General features: G+C 42.9%; 1 protein-coding gene across 12 annotated transcripts in view; it reads left to right on the top strand.

Annotated features, from left to right (window-relative positions):
* The first annotated feature begins 1,060 nt into the window (after positions 1 to 1,060).
* dlg2 (discs, large homolog 2 (Drosophila)) overlaps positions 1,061 to 17,453 on the top strand; it is a 138,716-nt gene continuing 122,323 nt past the window's right edge. For 10 of the 12 annotated variants that reach the window (XM_027273595.1, XM_027273599.1, XM_027273598.1 and 7 more), the window contains exons 1-2: positions 1,061 to 2,181; positions 2,462 to 2,593. In XM_027273595.1, coding sequence (XP_027129396.1) covers positions 2,163 to 2,181; positions 2,462 to 2,593 — 151 coding nt within the window. In that variant the 5' untranslated portion in view covers positions 1,061 to 2,162. The remainder of the gene's footprint in view (positions 2,182 to 2,461; positions 2,594 to 17,453) is intronic. The other 2 variants (XM_027273601.1, XM_027273609.1) reach the window with 1 other exon arrangement.

Genomic DNA, 17,453 nt, shown 5'->3' on the forward strand with positions numbered 1-17,453 from the left:
TAACCGTGTATCCTCATCAGGGCTTGGAGCGAGAGGCGGGGTACATCCTGGACAAGTCACCAGTTCATCACAGGGCACATAGAGACAAACAACCATTCACACTCACATGCAAACCTCACACAGAAAGGGGTTCAAACCTATGACCTTACACACCAGCTGTTGTTTCTTAATTGCACCATGTGTGGTCAGTTACTGCCCAGATAGCAAAAATCTTTTGGCTTCGCTTTGGCCCAAATCTGGCTTGTCATTTTGGCAAGGTTACGGGTGGACGTCTGGGCCATAAATGGCCCAAATTAGGAAAAGCCAGAATCATACCAAAACAAATTGTGGACTTCCAAAATATAGCCATAAATGTCTCAGAAGAAATGGCCCAGTCTTCTGGCAATGCCATAAACATGCCTTAACTCAGCCATATCGATTATGGATAACCCTAATCATACCACAGTTAAGCCAAGAGGTTTTCTTAATGCCAAAAGAAAGCCAAAAATTCCAAATGTATACAGCCAAAATATTTGCTATCTGGGATGCTGTTTACTTCTTTTTATATTTGCATTATCCTTGTATATATGTTGTATATAAAGGTAACCTACATAACTCACAGTTGCACTCACACTGTAGACATTTTTAAGACATCCTGGCTTTAAGCTGCCATTCACTGTTTGTATGTCCTGATCACTCCCTGTTACTTTTATCTCTGGTGCTTCATTCACTGCACAGGTCTGATCTACTTTTACTGCAACTGTTCTTGAATTCTGCTTTTTACCCTGTAAGTCTTAATTTTACTTCTTATTTGTTTCGTTGTTGTGGTTTTATGCTTTTTACTTTTCTTCTAATCTCTAGTTTTTCATGCAAAGAACTGTTAGTTTCTGTCTTTACTCTGCTCTGTGAAGCACTTTTTGTATGAAAGGTGTTATATAAATATTAATAAATAAAGATGAGTTGAGTAATAATTGAAACATCTTCATCTGCTCCATCTGGAACTGCGACTCTCTTTTTTATTTTGAAAGGTATAAACGGAAGCCAGGTGTGTCATTGTGTGCAGCTTGGTGCTGGCACTTCAAACTGTGGGTGATGCTGTCAGTTCATGTGGCTAACGCTGCTGCTGCTGATGGTGCTGATGGTGCTGAGCTGAGCTCCACCTGCTCACAGGATGAAGAGATGTGGCAGCTCGAGGACTGCGCGGGTTTCTCACCTGGACTGATTTCCCGCGGGATGCTCAGTCACCGTTTGACGGGAAGCATGACCATACATGGAGGCATTTGAGAGCCACGCGTTCTCTCCACCGCAGGCAGGCAGGTATTCTCCCACAGCCGGGCGTCGCACCGGGGAGCGGGCATCACTCCGAGCTGGCCCCGCCGGTGGAAGCTGCTGATGTAGCATGACTGCAGGCTGACTGCATGTCTGTGTCTGAATAACAGGAGACGTGTGTTTTTGTTTGTGCTGCTGTGAATGTTATCACACACACACACACACACACACACACACACACACACAGGAAGAAAGTCTGCAAGTGTCATCTCACATTTCACACTGAAATAGATCAAACTTCATGTGCATGCATGAGCTGTCATCATGTGGACCAGCTCCTCAGACAGAGGACCGACCCAGGACTGCTGTGGACCGAGCCCAGGATGTGAACCCCGAGGCCAGCTCAGCTCACCTGAACCAGCTCCTCTCCATCCACCTGTGAGGCACCTGAACGCGGTGTAGCTGGTGTCCGACACGTCGGTGTGTGGTTGTGAATCATGACAGGGCTCGTCTGAAGTGACACACAGCCTCACGTGCAGGATGTGTTAAACCATCCTGAACACACACACACACACACACACACACACACACACACACTCTCAGCAGAGACCTTATCTGAGCTTCTCGCAGATTACTTTCCCTCCTGTCATCTGGGACACAGACACTTGTGATCACATCTTTTAATTGTGCCGGTGGATTTAATCTTTCCCTCGTTTGGCCGGACCTTACCTCCTCAGGGGCCGTCCCCCCTGGTGGTCCACGGACTCCACTTTGAGACTCCTTTTTCCCGCGGAGCTCTTTGGAGTTTGTTGCAGTTTTTTTCTGTCGTCCCACCGAGAAGGAACTTTTTGAACCATGCACTGAAGCCTGAACTGGAAGCCTTAGCCAAGAGTCAAGTTTACACAGAGTCAGCCATGCCGATCAGAAAAAAAGGTGAGTCCACTGAACAGGTTTTGGTTTTCTACCCTGTGAATGAGCCAAAAGTATGTGGACACTCCCCGATAACTCCCCGAGAACTTCACTGCCTCCAGAACATCAGCATCTGCATGCAGGGTCCAAAATCAGTCACATGCAGCTGAAATGCTAGGCTGTCCACATACTTTTGGCCACATGTCACCCTCTGCTCTGCTGTACCTTTTTGTCATCGTCATACACAGTATTGTCGTGTCAATAAATGACAAATATCCATATATTATCTGCCCCTCCTCTGCAGACACAGCTCGGGCTCTGGGGCTTCTGGAGGAGTACTGCACTAAACTGAGGAAACCGGAGGAGCAGCAGCTCAAAACTGCCATTCAGAGAGTGATGGGGATTTTCCAAAGCAACCTGTTCGAGGCTCTTCTCGGTAAGTCCAAGGAGAAGCAGCTGATATTTTCTGTCACAGGGTTTTGTGTCAAGTTTCTGTGCATTAAGGGTGAAGACCTATTACAAAACGAAAACACCGAACGCTGCAGGAGAGACTTTATGTGTCCTGTATGAAATCTGACTGTACAAACTTCTCTCTCGAAAATGAAAAAACTTCTGGATTGAACTTGTCGAGTCTTTGCAGAAGGAAAGCTCCACAACACTCCTATACACTAGTATAATTAATACACACACACACACACACAGCAGAGATGCATTGGGTTCTCTGTGTTCTGCAGACTGATCAGAGTAACCTTTGAGCCCAGGTTTGATTTCATTGGAACAGACTCTGTGTGAGTCATAGCCTCACATGTCTCTGTCTTAGCTGAACAATTCAAACGATCAGAACCAGAATCTCTTTTATGGGTCAGGTATGTGCTCACATACGATAAGACTCCGGTCTTATGCCGTCCTCCATCTGACTCCAGTTCCACTTTGCTCACAGATACAGACATAAAGGACGTCAGAATAAATCTGATTGACTCCTTTGTGGCATTTACCGTGAATTTCTTTCGGCTGCACTAAAATTTCTTTGTGTTGTTTTTATTTCTGAATTTTTCATTGGTGTGCTCTTCTTAGCCAACAGTCTGCCCTGCATGCTGTGTATAAAGACATTTGCAACGCTGCAAACATTCAAACGAATAACACAGAATTAGAGTTCATGTCACTGCAGTTAGTTTGCATTGTGCAGCCTCACTGTCCTCACATGGTTCAGTATCATGTTTAACCGTTCAACATAATCGAGCTCACTCAGCACCAACCCTCCATCCACTGGACGCCCCGCTGTGGTCGCCCTGTTCATCGTGTGTGACAGTGCATCATGGGCCTGATTTTTAAAGTGGTCAATCTGTAGGATCGTGTTCAGGAGCTGTGGGTTGACTCGTGATGTCCACACCACTTAAACGCTCTGACCGCCTTCCTCTCTGAGGGTTTGGAGTTGTCATTTCCTAAAGCTGGACCGACCATTTCCATTATCCATCATCATGTGCACGAGTGACTGAAGGGATGTTGGAAGAACACAGCCTGACCCGGCGTCACAGCATGTGGACAAACCACCACAGATCTTTGTAAAGCTCCTGTCTGTCTGTTTGTCAGAGTCGAGCTGCTTCAGGATTTCTGTGTGTCTGTGTCGTTACATGCAAACCTGGTATTGCTCTCCACGTTAAACATGAAGGAGAAATCTGAGACTTCTGTCAAAGGTCACAAACATCAGCACAACAAGCGAAATGTTAGACTGGATCTGCTGCATCTGTTTTACACAATCAGCGCCGCTCATCAGTGGAACAGCAGATGCATGGATCTGTGTCGGCCGAGGCACACTTTGTTGCCTCCTGTCACTTTTATCAGTGATGAGTTGCAGGCTGACTTACCACTCAGCCTAACAGCCACTTGAGGGTTGACACACTGCAGCAAATATTGCAGCTGGGACTGAAGTAGCAGCTGAGATACTTGGCAGGAGTGAGACAGATACAGTGGGACGGCGGTCTGCCTGTGAAACCCAAGATGCAGACTTTGTTAGTGATTCAGGGAGGAAGCCTCTGTCTCTGCTCTCTGCTGTGGTCAGGATGACGGGAGCTGATGACGAGGGGAACGTCCGACAAATAGTGACAAACAGCATATTAACGGCGTTGTCAGGCTCAGGTTAGCACAATGAGGCCTCACCAGCTGCCACATCATCCAATTCTTTTTCAAGCCGTCATCACAAACCTGGAACTTTTCATAACAGTGACCTAGATACTCTGATTACACTTGTGTGTGTTATTATCCGGGGTCGGGTCATGGTGGCAGCAGGTATCTCCAGACGTTCTTCTCCCCAGCAACATTCCAGCTCCTCCTGGAGGATCCCAAGGCTAGATGGGATATGTAGTCCCTCCAGCGGGTTCTGGGTCTGCCCCGGGATCTCCTTCCAGTTGGACGTGCCCGGAACACCTCCAAAGGGAAGATCAGATGCCCGAACCACCTCAGCTGGCTCCTTTCAAGGCGAAGGAGCAGCGGCTCTACTCTGAGAGATGTCTGAGCTTCTGACCCTAGAGCTCATTTCGGCTGCAGTCTCATTCTTTTGGTCACTACCCAAAGCTCATGACCGTAGGTGGAAGGGTTGGAAGGTAGACGGACTGGAGAATCGAGAGCTTCACCTTGGGCTTAGCTCCCCCTTCCCCACAACAGCACCAAACCGCTGATCCATCTCACACTCGTGAAGACCCCGAGATACCTGAACTCCCTCTTGGCATGTGTTGTTTAAAGTCTTTGTGGGCTCTAAAAATAAAACTTGCGTGATCTAGATTGAAAATATAAAACGACCGATACGATAATAATTCTCTGTCTGTGGCTCAGAGCTCCAAGCACATCGGTACTTACTGAAGACCTAAATCTTTAAAAAAAAAAGAGGTCACAACTTTGATTAAAGAAGGAAAAAACTCAATAATTTACAACCCAGCTGTGGCTCAGGTGAGTCTGCAGGTCGTCCGGCTCCCTCCAGTCCAGTCCAAGTGCCCTTGAGCAAGATACCGAGCCCCAAATTTCACTTGATGGCTGTGCTGTCATTGTGTTAGTGTGTGTAGGTGAGCTTAGCATTATCATGAGTGCTTTGGGTTAGAAGCTCTGCACCTCCTGCCCTCAGGGTTACGGTGTAAAAGCACGCTGACTTCTCAGTGGTGGATTAATCCACGTTTTAGTTGAGGGAATACCACGTCGACGTCTTAACACTGCATTAACATTTCCAGTATCTTTCTCTGTTTGACTGGAAAAATGAAGCTCGGTTTGTTTGTTCTTTCAGTACCCTCCCCTTCCTCCCTCCATTTTTTCCCCTGACAAGGTTTATTCTATTTAAAAATCTTCATGACGTATACACAGGGCAGCAAATGTGTCAAACCTCGCTGTTACCTCACACACAATATGTTCAGTAGTAAAGCAGCAAAACGTCACCTGAGATCGCTGAGGCACGGTAAAATGCAGGGAGGCGTCGTGCACTGACGCGCAAACGCTACAGAAGCGAACAGTTCTTTCATGATGCCGCCATCCTGTTCTCATGTTCATGTGTATGCGTACGCAAACCTCAGAGTTTAGTATTAATGGAAGTCCATATCGCTATATCTCAGCGTCTTCACCAAAGTCTGAACACAGCATGTCCTGTCCACAGAGGCCCATCGCTCCTCTACACCAGGGGGCTTCAACCTTTTCAGCCCGAGGACAAACAGAACAGGAACCCCAACATGTGATTCATTTATTAAAGCCTGGCCTATAATAACTTTTATATTTACTTTATTCAACTTTTATTTCACCTTATTAGTAGTGTTTTTATGATTGATAAAAAGTTCATGCATGATTATTATTGGTTGTTAAATGCTAAGAGCTGTTTGTCGACTGATTCATCCAATGAATCTGTCTGCAAATGCTTCCGCGGTTAGTAGTTTCTCAGTTATCTGCACACTCACATTATTGCACCATTATTTTGGTGTGAATTGTCGTTATTATGACAAAAATTTGGCGGACCCTCTACAGGACCTTTGCAGAGTTCCTTGACCAACCAGACTTCATTGACACACTTTTACTTTCAGCTTCTAGACCTTTCTTCGATGCTTGAGAACTGTTTTATTTATGTATGCAGAGTATCATACAAAACTTGCCATTAATCATCCTGGTGTAGCCTCATTTGATTTCAGGTGGACATTATAAAGGAGGCTTTGGTATCCGCTGTGTGCAGCAGGTGTTCTGGAATAATGCAGCACTCGGTTCGCCACAATCAGTAGATGTGATATTGTATTTTATATCTTGAGTTGTGTTCAATAGTTTAGTTGTTTTGTTATTTTTGTTTGATCGTGTTTGTGTCATTGGTTCCTCATTGCGTAACGTTGTATGAGAATAGTTTTTTTATAATCTCTGATGGGAATATGTGTTTTTTGATACTGTGTCCCCATCTCATCTCCCATCTTTGGGATTATTATGTGGTGACACATTAGTATGTTAACGTTACTGACTGACAGACAGACATAATTTGCCTACAGGGAAGATATTGGTACACAGATTCTGCTTACACTTACAAAACGCCAAATAAAATAAAAAAAATAGCCCAAATGTATCAACAAACTACTTTTTCTGTTATTTTATTCCTTCAGTTTTGTTTCCTAATAATTCAGATAAATATTATTTTGACCGTAAATAAGAACCATGTGGACTTTTTCCTTTTAATGTATGGATTACATTTTATAATCCTATCCTACATTTGAATCCTTACATAATATCCTGCAACAGATGTTCTCCAGGAACACGCTCATATCTTGGAATCCTGATGCTGTGCATGCAAAATGTTCTTCCAGCTGTCGTTACGAAGAAATATCAATTATTGTTCAGCGCTGACCGATATAGAGCGAGCCACTTAGGTAACTGATCGTTAATTCATCAGTTTTAGTCCTCATGAGGACAAGTTATAGAGTTATCATGTCTTTCATGTTGTTGTAGTCGTTGTTGTACACACTTGTTACTACTCACTTAAAGATGAACCCTAAATGTCTCTCCAGTTCTGGCGGTGGTGAGAAACAATAGGTCCACGCGACGCAATCAAACACAGTAACAACGCTGCCGCGATGGAATAAATGCCTCCTGAAATAGATGTAATCATCTTACAAAGCATTAGGTGCAGTCTAATCTGGCCAGTGGCGTGGGTGCCCCAGCTAAAGCCCCATCACTGCAGAGTGGATCCGTGTGTGGATTAACCCATTCATCATCCCCACTACTCCTCAGTCACTCATTTGCACAGTTGAAGGACTTACTGATGTTGTGCAGTGCAAGCTTCACACTTCCTGTTACTACCACAGCTCAGCATTAGATTCATAGCTGCAAATTATTCCACATTTCACAGTTACACATATACACCATTCATAGCCAACGTACAGATGTTGTGTGAGAAAGATGAATCCGAGGATTAACTCCACTGATGAGGTGACGTTCTGGCTTTTCATCATCGGGTTGATATTTCAGTTGGTTTCTGACTGAAGTCTTGAACTAATGACATCACCATTAGCCCCATCTTTACAACTCTGTGGTTAGTGGTAATTAGCACTATCTGGTGAAAGCGCTGTGGTGTCCAGTCAAATATGCACAACTGCACTTTCCACATGGACTGATTGGTAACTCCACTATGAAGTGATGGCTGGTCATTGACTCTACAGCAATCTCTGACCATGTTACCTTTGAAATAAAAAGGTCATAATGATTTCCACACATTGAGGTTTACAGATTCTCTGTATCTGTATGTAATATGTACATCTGCTCTGACATTATTAAACGTTTGTTGTTCATCTGACAGTTTTATCATGGACTTTATCATCGACTCTCTTTATTGAAATGAAATATTACATTTTGTTTCATGTGTCATATGGAGATTTAGAGAAAATAATGAAAACTAACACAAATTCATCATATGTGTTATCTGCTTTGATTGGAGTTATACTTTGGATTTATGTTGACAGTTTCAGATAGTTTTGGCAGTGTTGGCGTGATATGTATCTTGTATCTTGCAGACTTTCTGTCATTGTTAAAGGTTCAAATACTTCAGGCCTAAAACTCTTCTGCATTACTTTATAAAAATAGTGCATTCAACCATTTGGATACAACCCCAAAATTTCAAGAATCAGGCAAGTACATCGACCTCAGCAAAAAGGCTGAACTGCTTAAAGTGCTACATTTAGAAACAATAAGAGACAGAGTCTGAATAGTTAAGTTTTCAGACTCTGAGTGTACGTTTCTGCTGACATGATGTCATGTTGAGCACCAGCTAGGATGTATCCTCCGTGATGTTGTGGAGGATGGATCTGCAAGCTGGTCATCCAGTGTCACACCCAGGTTCCTTGCAGTCTGAGCTGGGAACACTGCAGAATACTAAATGGTCATGGAGAGGTCATAGATGGAAGATGCCTTCCCTGGAAGGATAAGTAGCTCTGTTTGGTTGAGGTTGAGGTTTAGGTGGTGGGCAGACATCCACTGAGGAAGAATTAGTGTAAAGAAACTAAGCTCTAAGTCAATTGACTCGGTGTAAAGAGAAAAAAGGAGGGGACCTAGACCAGAACCCTGAGGAACCCCAGTAGTGAGACTGAGATACAGATTCTCTCCAAATTATCCTGTCGGTGTGCTCCTTTAGGTTGGACATAAACAGGAAGTGTTGCCTCCTGGTGAAGAGGAGAATCTGGCCTAGCAGGATGATAATGTAGGTACTATTAGTATTCCCCTGTGAGGACAAGGAGGGCAATTTCAGTTGACTTGTGCGGGTCAGGAAGGTTGTTCTGAGAAGACAGCATGCTCAATGTTTTAGGAAGACATAAGTAGAAACCAAACTTAAGCTACAGTATTATTGAAGCTTCACATTGTCATCTGACTCTTACCATAAAATCAGCAGCCAGCAATCAGCGAAGACAGTCGTGTACCTTTTACGTCTGCTTATGCCTACTGCTACTCTACACTATTTACACACACTAAACATAAAAACACATGAATATTTGGCATTTTCACTCAGCGTATCAACTGCAATCTAAAAAATTCCCTTTTCAGTTCTTCTGAGCAGCAAATTGGCAGCGCATATTTTGGCACTAAATACTCAGCAGTAGGTTGACCTCATAGTGGAGCATATTCTCTAAAAGCTGTGCTGTAAAGCTGTTAATGCTTACTGTTCTGTGTTCCACCTACTTGCAATGCATTTTAGGAAATTGCATATTTAAGAATAGCTGCCTTGTGTTTGTTTGTTTGTGGAGTGTATGCTTGAATTTCTGGATTTTTGCATTGGTGGCATTTGTTTAATGGTTGTTTTAACAAGTCAAGTCTCAATCCCATGGCATACTTAGTGCTACTGAACATCTTTGTAAAATTAAACTATGTACTCATTCATGATGGCTATACATTGTCCAATCTGCACTAACAACCCCCCTGCAGTAGAACTAGTCTACGTTTCAGTGCTGTACCTGTACAAGCTCCAGTGGCTCTCAGGTAGAATTCACAGGGTCCCGACCTCATAACCATTGTCTGACAAAATCCCCCACAATGGTTTGGTAATGAGCTTGATATGTCACTGTCTGCTGAACAAAGGCTGGACAGTCTCCCTGCTCTGCTGTCTGAGAGAGATCATTTCCTGGGAGGCTTCATTTTCTCTAATCTACTCTCAGTGTTAATTGAATCTTTCCCAGGCAGACTGATAATACCAGTGGGAGTTAACATTGGGCCACTGTAATGGGTTGCAAAAAAAAAAAAATGACATGAATGAAAATCTGTGTCTCCTCTTTGCATTGTAGTCACATAAGTGTGTTGATTTGTGTTTCTTGGTCCCGTTCCACCTTCACAGTTGTACATGCAGTAATCAGTCAGCTCATGTGTAAGAGAACAGGACCTGCTGCCAGTCCCCCACATGGCTCCACATAGAGCTGATGATGCGGTCACTCTGTATGACTTCATGTTTACAGATACTGCTTTGTTTGCAGACTAAATCTAAAAGGCAACAGCGTTATGGGTGGGTGATATCGCCCTGAAAGAATGTTGCATGAATGTTGTACCGGATTGTTGTGGGGAAGAGGGAGCCGAGCAGGAAGTCTGTCTACGTTCAAAACTTCACCTGTGGTCATGAGCTTTGGGTAGCGACTGAAAGAATGAGATCACAGATACAAGCAGCCAAAAAAAGTCTGGGCCCAGCCTTAAAGACATCCACTGCTCCTTCATGTCGAAAGGAGCCAGCTGAGGTAGTTCAGGTGTCTGATTAGGATGCCCTACAGGAGGTGTTCTGGGTTCATCCCCAGGCGAGACCCAGAACTCAGTGAAGGGACTACATAGCCCATCTGGACTGGGAACGCCTTACGATCCCCCCAGGCGGAGCTGGAACGTCTGGAATGCCCCGCCAAACCTGCTGCCACCTCAACCCAGCCTGGGATAAGCCCTGTGATCTTGACGTCATGACAAAAGACAGAAACCTACTTGTCCTTGTACCGGGTGGTTTGTTGCATTGCCCCCTTTTGTTTGTTGTCGGTCTTCTTACATTTTACCATAGTTTGTTGTACGTCTGATCTTTGCCAAATCACCAGCCATGCTTGTTGTTGAGTGACCATACCCTTTACTACTTTGCTGTTATGATTCGGTAAGTTAAATGACTTATAGTGAACATGTAGAGGATAAACTCACCAATCTACAGGTCATCCAGTTTGCTAATAATCAGGTGAACTATAAGCCCATTATAGATTGTAAAGAAGTTATAAATCACTGCTGTTTATCGCTTTAATACGGCTGCTTAATTGGCACATTTCCACATGTGCCTCAGTCTGACTCTTCCTGCTCAAAGCCATGTCAAAGGTCGCGAGTGTCATTGGTAGATTTAAAGGGTTTCATGTGTACTTAATGGATTACAGGACTTCTCCGGGGCTTTAGATCTGATAGATCATCTGTTGGAGCACATTAAAATCATTTACTACTGTTTGTATACGTTCCCTCGTTCTGTCAACGGAGGCTTAACGGCAGCGCATATGTGAGTCTGAGCTTAATACTATTGCTTTTACTCTGCCTGCTCTGTAAGTACAAAGCAATCATTCGTTTTCATGTCGTTCAAATGAATTTTATTTGCACGTTTGTGTGAAAAACTGGTGTATTTTCTCTTTTTCATTGGTTATTATTATTATTATTATTTCAGTGGTTGCTGATGTTTCACAGTGTAATCACAGTACAGTAAGAATTGATGTAGAGAAGCCTGCCATCTTGTGGAGAGAGAGGGTGACTTGAAATGAATCATGTTATGATCCCACCAACACTTCACATGGGGAACATTGAATACGTCATCCTGTTCATCACAGCTGAGTGTATGTTCCCCTGCAGGCAGATATTCAGCATTTATTAGAAATTCATGTCAGATTAAAACAACATAAACAGAGCAACCACAGTTTAGATCTGTGACTGCAAAACACTTTAGGACTGCAGTGAGGGCAGTTAAGTCAGTTAGAACGATGCAAAAATCAAATATCCAACAATAATATCCAATCAGAGCTCTGCCTGAGGATATATATAACTGTGAGCAATACTATTAAACACCTGCACCAGTAAAATCAATTTTAAAACCGGTATCCAGCGAAGAGGCTAAAACAGGAATGATCTTGTCGTGTAGTGTTTTTTAAAAGCCGAGCAGATTCATTTTGGATCAGCTGATTTTGGCCTAACTGTACAAATACACACATACAACTATTTTTTAGATGCTCTCCAACCGATTGAAAACAGTTTAAACAGCACTGAAGTTGCAGCAGAGTTTAGGTGTTGGTGTGAACAGCATCATCACCAACACACGTCTAGAGCTGCAGAGCAGCTGATGCATTCATCAGTTGAAATCATGTGAAACAGCTGAACACAGACACATTTTTAGGGTTTGTATATATTCTCTATTCATGCAGAAATGCCACGCTACCAACGGATAAATATTGGATCTGTTCATTTAGTAAAACAGGTGCAAAATAACCAATAAAATCCACAAAATAAGGTGAAACATGTAAATCAGTATTATCAGTCATGTAGTGACTGACTGTCCTACACAGAAACAGACCTGTACCAACACAACATCTCTCTCAGGCGTATCTAATCCACTTGTCTGCAACATATTCACTTGATTTAGATTCTTAAACCCTGAGTTAAGGTGGAGTGATGTAGATTCTGAGGCTCCAGTAGAGGGAGCCAGAAGACTGGATGTACGGTTGCTGTTTTTTTTATAAAAGATGTTCATATCTTCTATTTCCGAGCTGAATCATTCAGAGTTCAGCGATCTAAACACTGTTCTTCTAACTGCTCTGTATCAGGTTTGAGTTGTGAAGCCACGATGAACAGTGTGAGCCGGAGATGCGGTTTACCTGTGCACAGCTCGGTGTTGTATAACATGGATAGTTTTTGTTATGTAATAATATACATTGCTGTTCCGATCCACTGCATGATCGTCACAGCGGGCACTTTATTGCAGATAGCGCGTTATAATAACGTACAGATGTCAGCCGAGTTATTCCTCCCACACGTGTGAGGTCATAAAGACACCCACCCACCGATGTGACCCTGCTGCAACGGACTGGGCTTTAGCTCAGCCCTGTGGCTGACCTCACAGCAGCACACGCATGAGAGAGACATTCCTTCATACGCACATCATGCGCAGTGTGCAGGCATGAAATTACCATGATGATTCATCAATTACTGTACTCTCCCACTGCTGAATCTCATTTGGTCCCCACGTCTGCCATGATGTTCACGGTTTAAATATGATGCAGATGAATGCAAGTGATGGGAAAAGTCAGAGTGTGACAACTCATTATGCGCTAATGGCCACATTTGTGGAGATATAGTGTCATGCTGAACGTTTAGTGGACCCAACCACAGTCTGAGAGCTGAATTAGCTCAAACAGTTCAGTCCAAGGTGAAGAAAAGTGAATCCAAGAGTGGGAACTGGGCTCTTGGAGGCAGAAGTCCAAAAAAAAACAGAAATAGGCAAGGCAAGTTTATTTGTATAGCACAATTCGTACACAAGGCAATTCATAGTGCTTTACAGAGGCAAGGAAAAACATTTGACATTAAGACAAGCAATAGCAATAGAAATAAAAAATTAAAAAGAGAAGAAAATTTAATTAAAAACATCAGAATGTCATTTAAAATCATTAAAACAGCAAATTTGAAAACAATTTAAAACATTAAACGAATCACTGGATTATGATTAAAAATGCTTTAAAAGAGCTCAGCCATAAGCACGTGAAAATAGAAAAGTTTTTAACCTGGATTTAAAAGTGCTAAGAGTTGGGGCTGATTTCAGTCCTGCTGGTAGTTTGTTCCAGTTGTGAGCAGCATAACTGCTAAATGCTGCTTTACCGTGTCTGGTTTGAACTCTGTGTTCCACTATCTGACCTGAGTCAGTAGATCTCAGAGCCCTACTGGGTCTATATTCTACTAACATTTCGTTTATGTATTGTGGGCCTAAACCATTCAGTGATTTGTAAACTAGTAGCAGAACTTTAAAATCTATTCTGTGGCTAACTGGGAGCCAGTGTAAAGACTTAAGGACTGGGGTGATGTGTTCTGATCTCTTTGTTCTGGTCAGAACTCGAGCTGCTGCGTTCTGAATGAGCTGCAGCTGTTTGATACTTTTTTGGGGGAGTCCAGTTTAAAGACCATTACAGTAGTCAAGTCTACTGGAGATGAAAGCATGGATCAGCTTCTCGTGATCTGTTTGGGACATAAAGCCCTTAACTCTGGATATGTTCTTAAGTTGGTAGAAGGCTGTTTTGGACTTGGTCTTTAGTTTTAATTGGGAGACAAAACAAAGCTGGACGTGTCCGGCTGGATCACAGGGAGATCTGGCGGAGTCGGGAAGGTTGAAGCGGTCGTAATACTGCAGGGTTTGACTGGTTGGTGAGGAACAGGTGGTGAGGTGATCTGGAGGGTTTCCAAACGTAGTCACTGTGTAGCTGCTAGCTGTAGCTCTGGTTGTGTTAAATTGAAGAATGCTTGAGATGATTGGCTTCAAGCTAAATCATCCAAATAGTAATTTTTCTCTTGATCCGGGTCCAATGCAGGAATCCTTGGACTGGAAAAAGTTTCCATTCTAATTGGTACTGGGTTATTTTGGTCAATTCCTCGAAGGTATCAAGCCCGACTCCCACTGGCTTCATACAGGCTAAAATAAATTCACAATCATGTTGATGGGAAATCCTCCATTCTTATTATGCACACTGTGTTAATAATAGTGCACCAGGGATTGAAGGCACAATGATCCCAGTAATTTCTAACACAATTGATTTGACTTGTATTCCATCAGATGGAATAATCTGTGATCAGCTCTTCTTGTATCCATTCTTTTTGTTTGCATTAATGTCACTAAGCATTAGGAGTTATTTTTTCTGGGTCTTTAATGTGAGAGCGATGTTCACTGAAATAAGATTAAAGGAAAGTCGAAGGACCCGGACACTTCAAACTGTGTCAGATCTGTTGGTTTCACGAGCAGATGTCACTTGGGTCTGGAGAGCAGCTTACAGGAAGACCAACAAGCTATTTAAGGATATTTCTGTTTCATGCATAGTTTTGGTCGTCATTGTTGTCAGTGATTATGATACAGGGACATGTCCAATGGAACAAGTTCAAGTATCTCGGAGTCTTGTGAGATGGACCCGTGGATCGGTGCGGTGTCGGCAGTATTGCAGACATCGTACCAGACCGCTGTGGGTAGCAGAGGTCGTGCAAACGGAGTCAGAAATAACAATGTCCAGGAAATAGTGCAGATAGAGACAGATTTTGTCCTTTGTCTATTGTCCGTCCTGCTATGACTGAGTGTACTGTTGTACAGTCTGATGACCATGGGGACGAAAGAGTTCTTAAGTCTGTTGGTGGAAGGACTGTGTAGCCCATCTGGATCCCCCAGGAGGAGCTGGGACACCCTGCGAAACCTGCTGCCACCACGATCTGATCTTGGATGAGCAAAAGGAAACAATGGATGTGACAAATGTGCAGAGAGTCGGACAAACGGTTGGAAAGCGTCCTTTAGTCTCGTTAAAGTCAAAGTTTAGTTCTCACATATTGCACCGCGGGCTCTGATTTGTATATATTTTTATACTTTTAAATGTCACTGTACATGCATGACCAAAATCGTTTTTACACTCTGATGAGTCTCTGTGTTTTTTTTTACTGCTGCAGTTTCTCACAAGTGCCCTGGTATTTGTTTCCATGGAGATGCCATGAGCAAGACACCTCGATGTAACTTGGAGAAAGTTCAGACACGCTGACTCCACCCGACCTCCTTTACACAGAAACCAAAGATCGTGTTCGTATTTTGAAATAAAATGAAGAAAATCATCCTGCAGTCATTAATTCTAACACTCATCTCACTCTTCCCACAAGTTGGAGTTAAACCTGAAGTTTTCCACCCACTCTTGCTCTGTTCCTCTGTGATACTGCTTTCCCTTTTCAACGCTCACATTTCTTTCTCCAGTGGTGATGCTGCTGCTCTGCAAGTGAAGCAAAAACTCTACACTCAGTGCTATTAATGAGAGGTGGAACCAAACCACCACTCCTCTTATTATTCTGCAACTATTTGACAAAAAAAACTTAAATTGCTTCTTGAAAGTTTTAGTCCAAGGCTGGTGCAATCATTTATTTCTAAAATGAGTCATTAAAATGTAATAAATCAGCCAGAAAATGCCAAATCAATCAGCGCACGGTCATCATAAGTTATTATCTTTTCCAAATACCCAATTAAGCTGAGCTTATTTCTCTGTCCTCAGCAGGTAGGTGATGACCATTATCTAAATACGAGTTATGATCTTGTTAAAATCCTGCGTTCCCCGCATGAGTTCTTCTCACATTAACACCACCAATCTGACGATACAATGTTATTTCCTTGAGGGAGGTGAGAGCCAGAGGAGCCAGCAGTGATGTATTACCAATAATTGGTAGCCTGTGTGTGTTGGGAGATAGAAGGATTAGCTGGCACCTTAGTCACTGTGGAGGAGGGCTCGCTGTAGGGAGGGGATGCAGCTGGAATAATCGCTCCCCAAAGAAGATACAGCTACATAGGAGCCATCAGTGTGAGCCCCAGCCCACTCCACCCACCCGTTACATAAGCATGAAGAAAGCAGATCAGCATTGTGACACAGTGTGTGTGCATTCACTGTAAAAAAAAATAAATAAAATAAATGCTTTGTGTAAGTGGGTTTTTGTGTTCGTTAAAGGAAGCTGCCATATGCGGAACATATGTGTCAAAGAGGATGCAAATCTCTGCAGGATTGCAGGGTTGCCTAGGAAACCCAAAACGGGCCGAGAGCAGCATGCAAACAGTCGAGTGCTTGGAAGCCGAGGAGAGGTGATGTGACCAGAGAAAGTGAGGCACCTTTTAAAGGATGAAGGCATTTAGTGTTACTGCTTTAACAACATATGCAATGGTGTCGAGGTAATTTATTTTCCCACGGACATAAAGAAAAAAAACATTGCTATGAGAATTTTTAAAGAATAACCCTTGAATAAGGAAGACTGGATCCAAAGTTGGATTTATTATTCTTGTACAAGAAGGAGCGTTTAACTATCAATTGGTTCTTATACTTTTTTTAAAATGGGCTGTCTCGGATACCTCCTCACTGATACAGATAATATCATAACATTTCTTTTTGGTTTTCTGCTCAAGAATGAGCATTTTATTTTATATCCACATGATACTCCCCTAGTCTGTCTCTCCTGTCCTTGTACTACTGATTTATAATTGTCTCTCCCTGCCAGCCTCAGTAAATCAGAGGCCAACTAAGGGAAGAATGTGAGACATGTAAAAGAAAGGACACACACACACACACACACACACACACACTATCTATATGAGGTAAAACCTCTGCACCCCAGTGTAATCCTAATTTTTATAACACACATTACCCACAAACAAACAATAAAGACGTCCTATACTCCTGTAGATGCTGCTACACTGGATGCAGGGCAAACACCATAAATCAAAAATGCTTTCTTTAAAACTTTAAAATGAGATTTGAACTGATAATAACATCAACAATAAAAATAATGATAATAATCATTAGTTCTTATTTCAGAGAGAAATCTTCATGTTCGCCTCATTTCTGCGCTCGTCTCTTGAGTTGTTGAGGCAACGAAAATGCAAAATGTAAAGTTTGTTTTTGTGGATTATGTTGATGCTGAACGGAGACTGTGGTCATGTGACGTCCTTTATCGGACACGTAATGAATTGTTCGATATTTCTTAAAGGGACAGCGCATGGAACTGATAATATGTTTATTTCTGAACGTTCTGTCAACGCTACAGAAACACTAGGT

This window comes from Larimichthys crocea, chromosome XXII (assembly GCF_000972845.2).
Source record: "Larimichthys crocea isolate SSNF chromosome XXII, L_crocea_2.0, whole genome shotgun sequence".
NCBI classification, from domain to species: Eukaryota; Metazoa; Chordata; class Actinopteri; family Sciaenidae; genus Larimichthys; species Larimichthys crocea.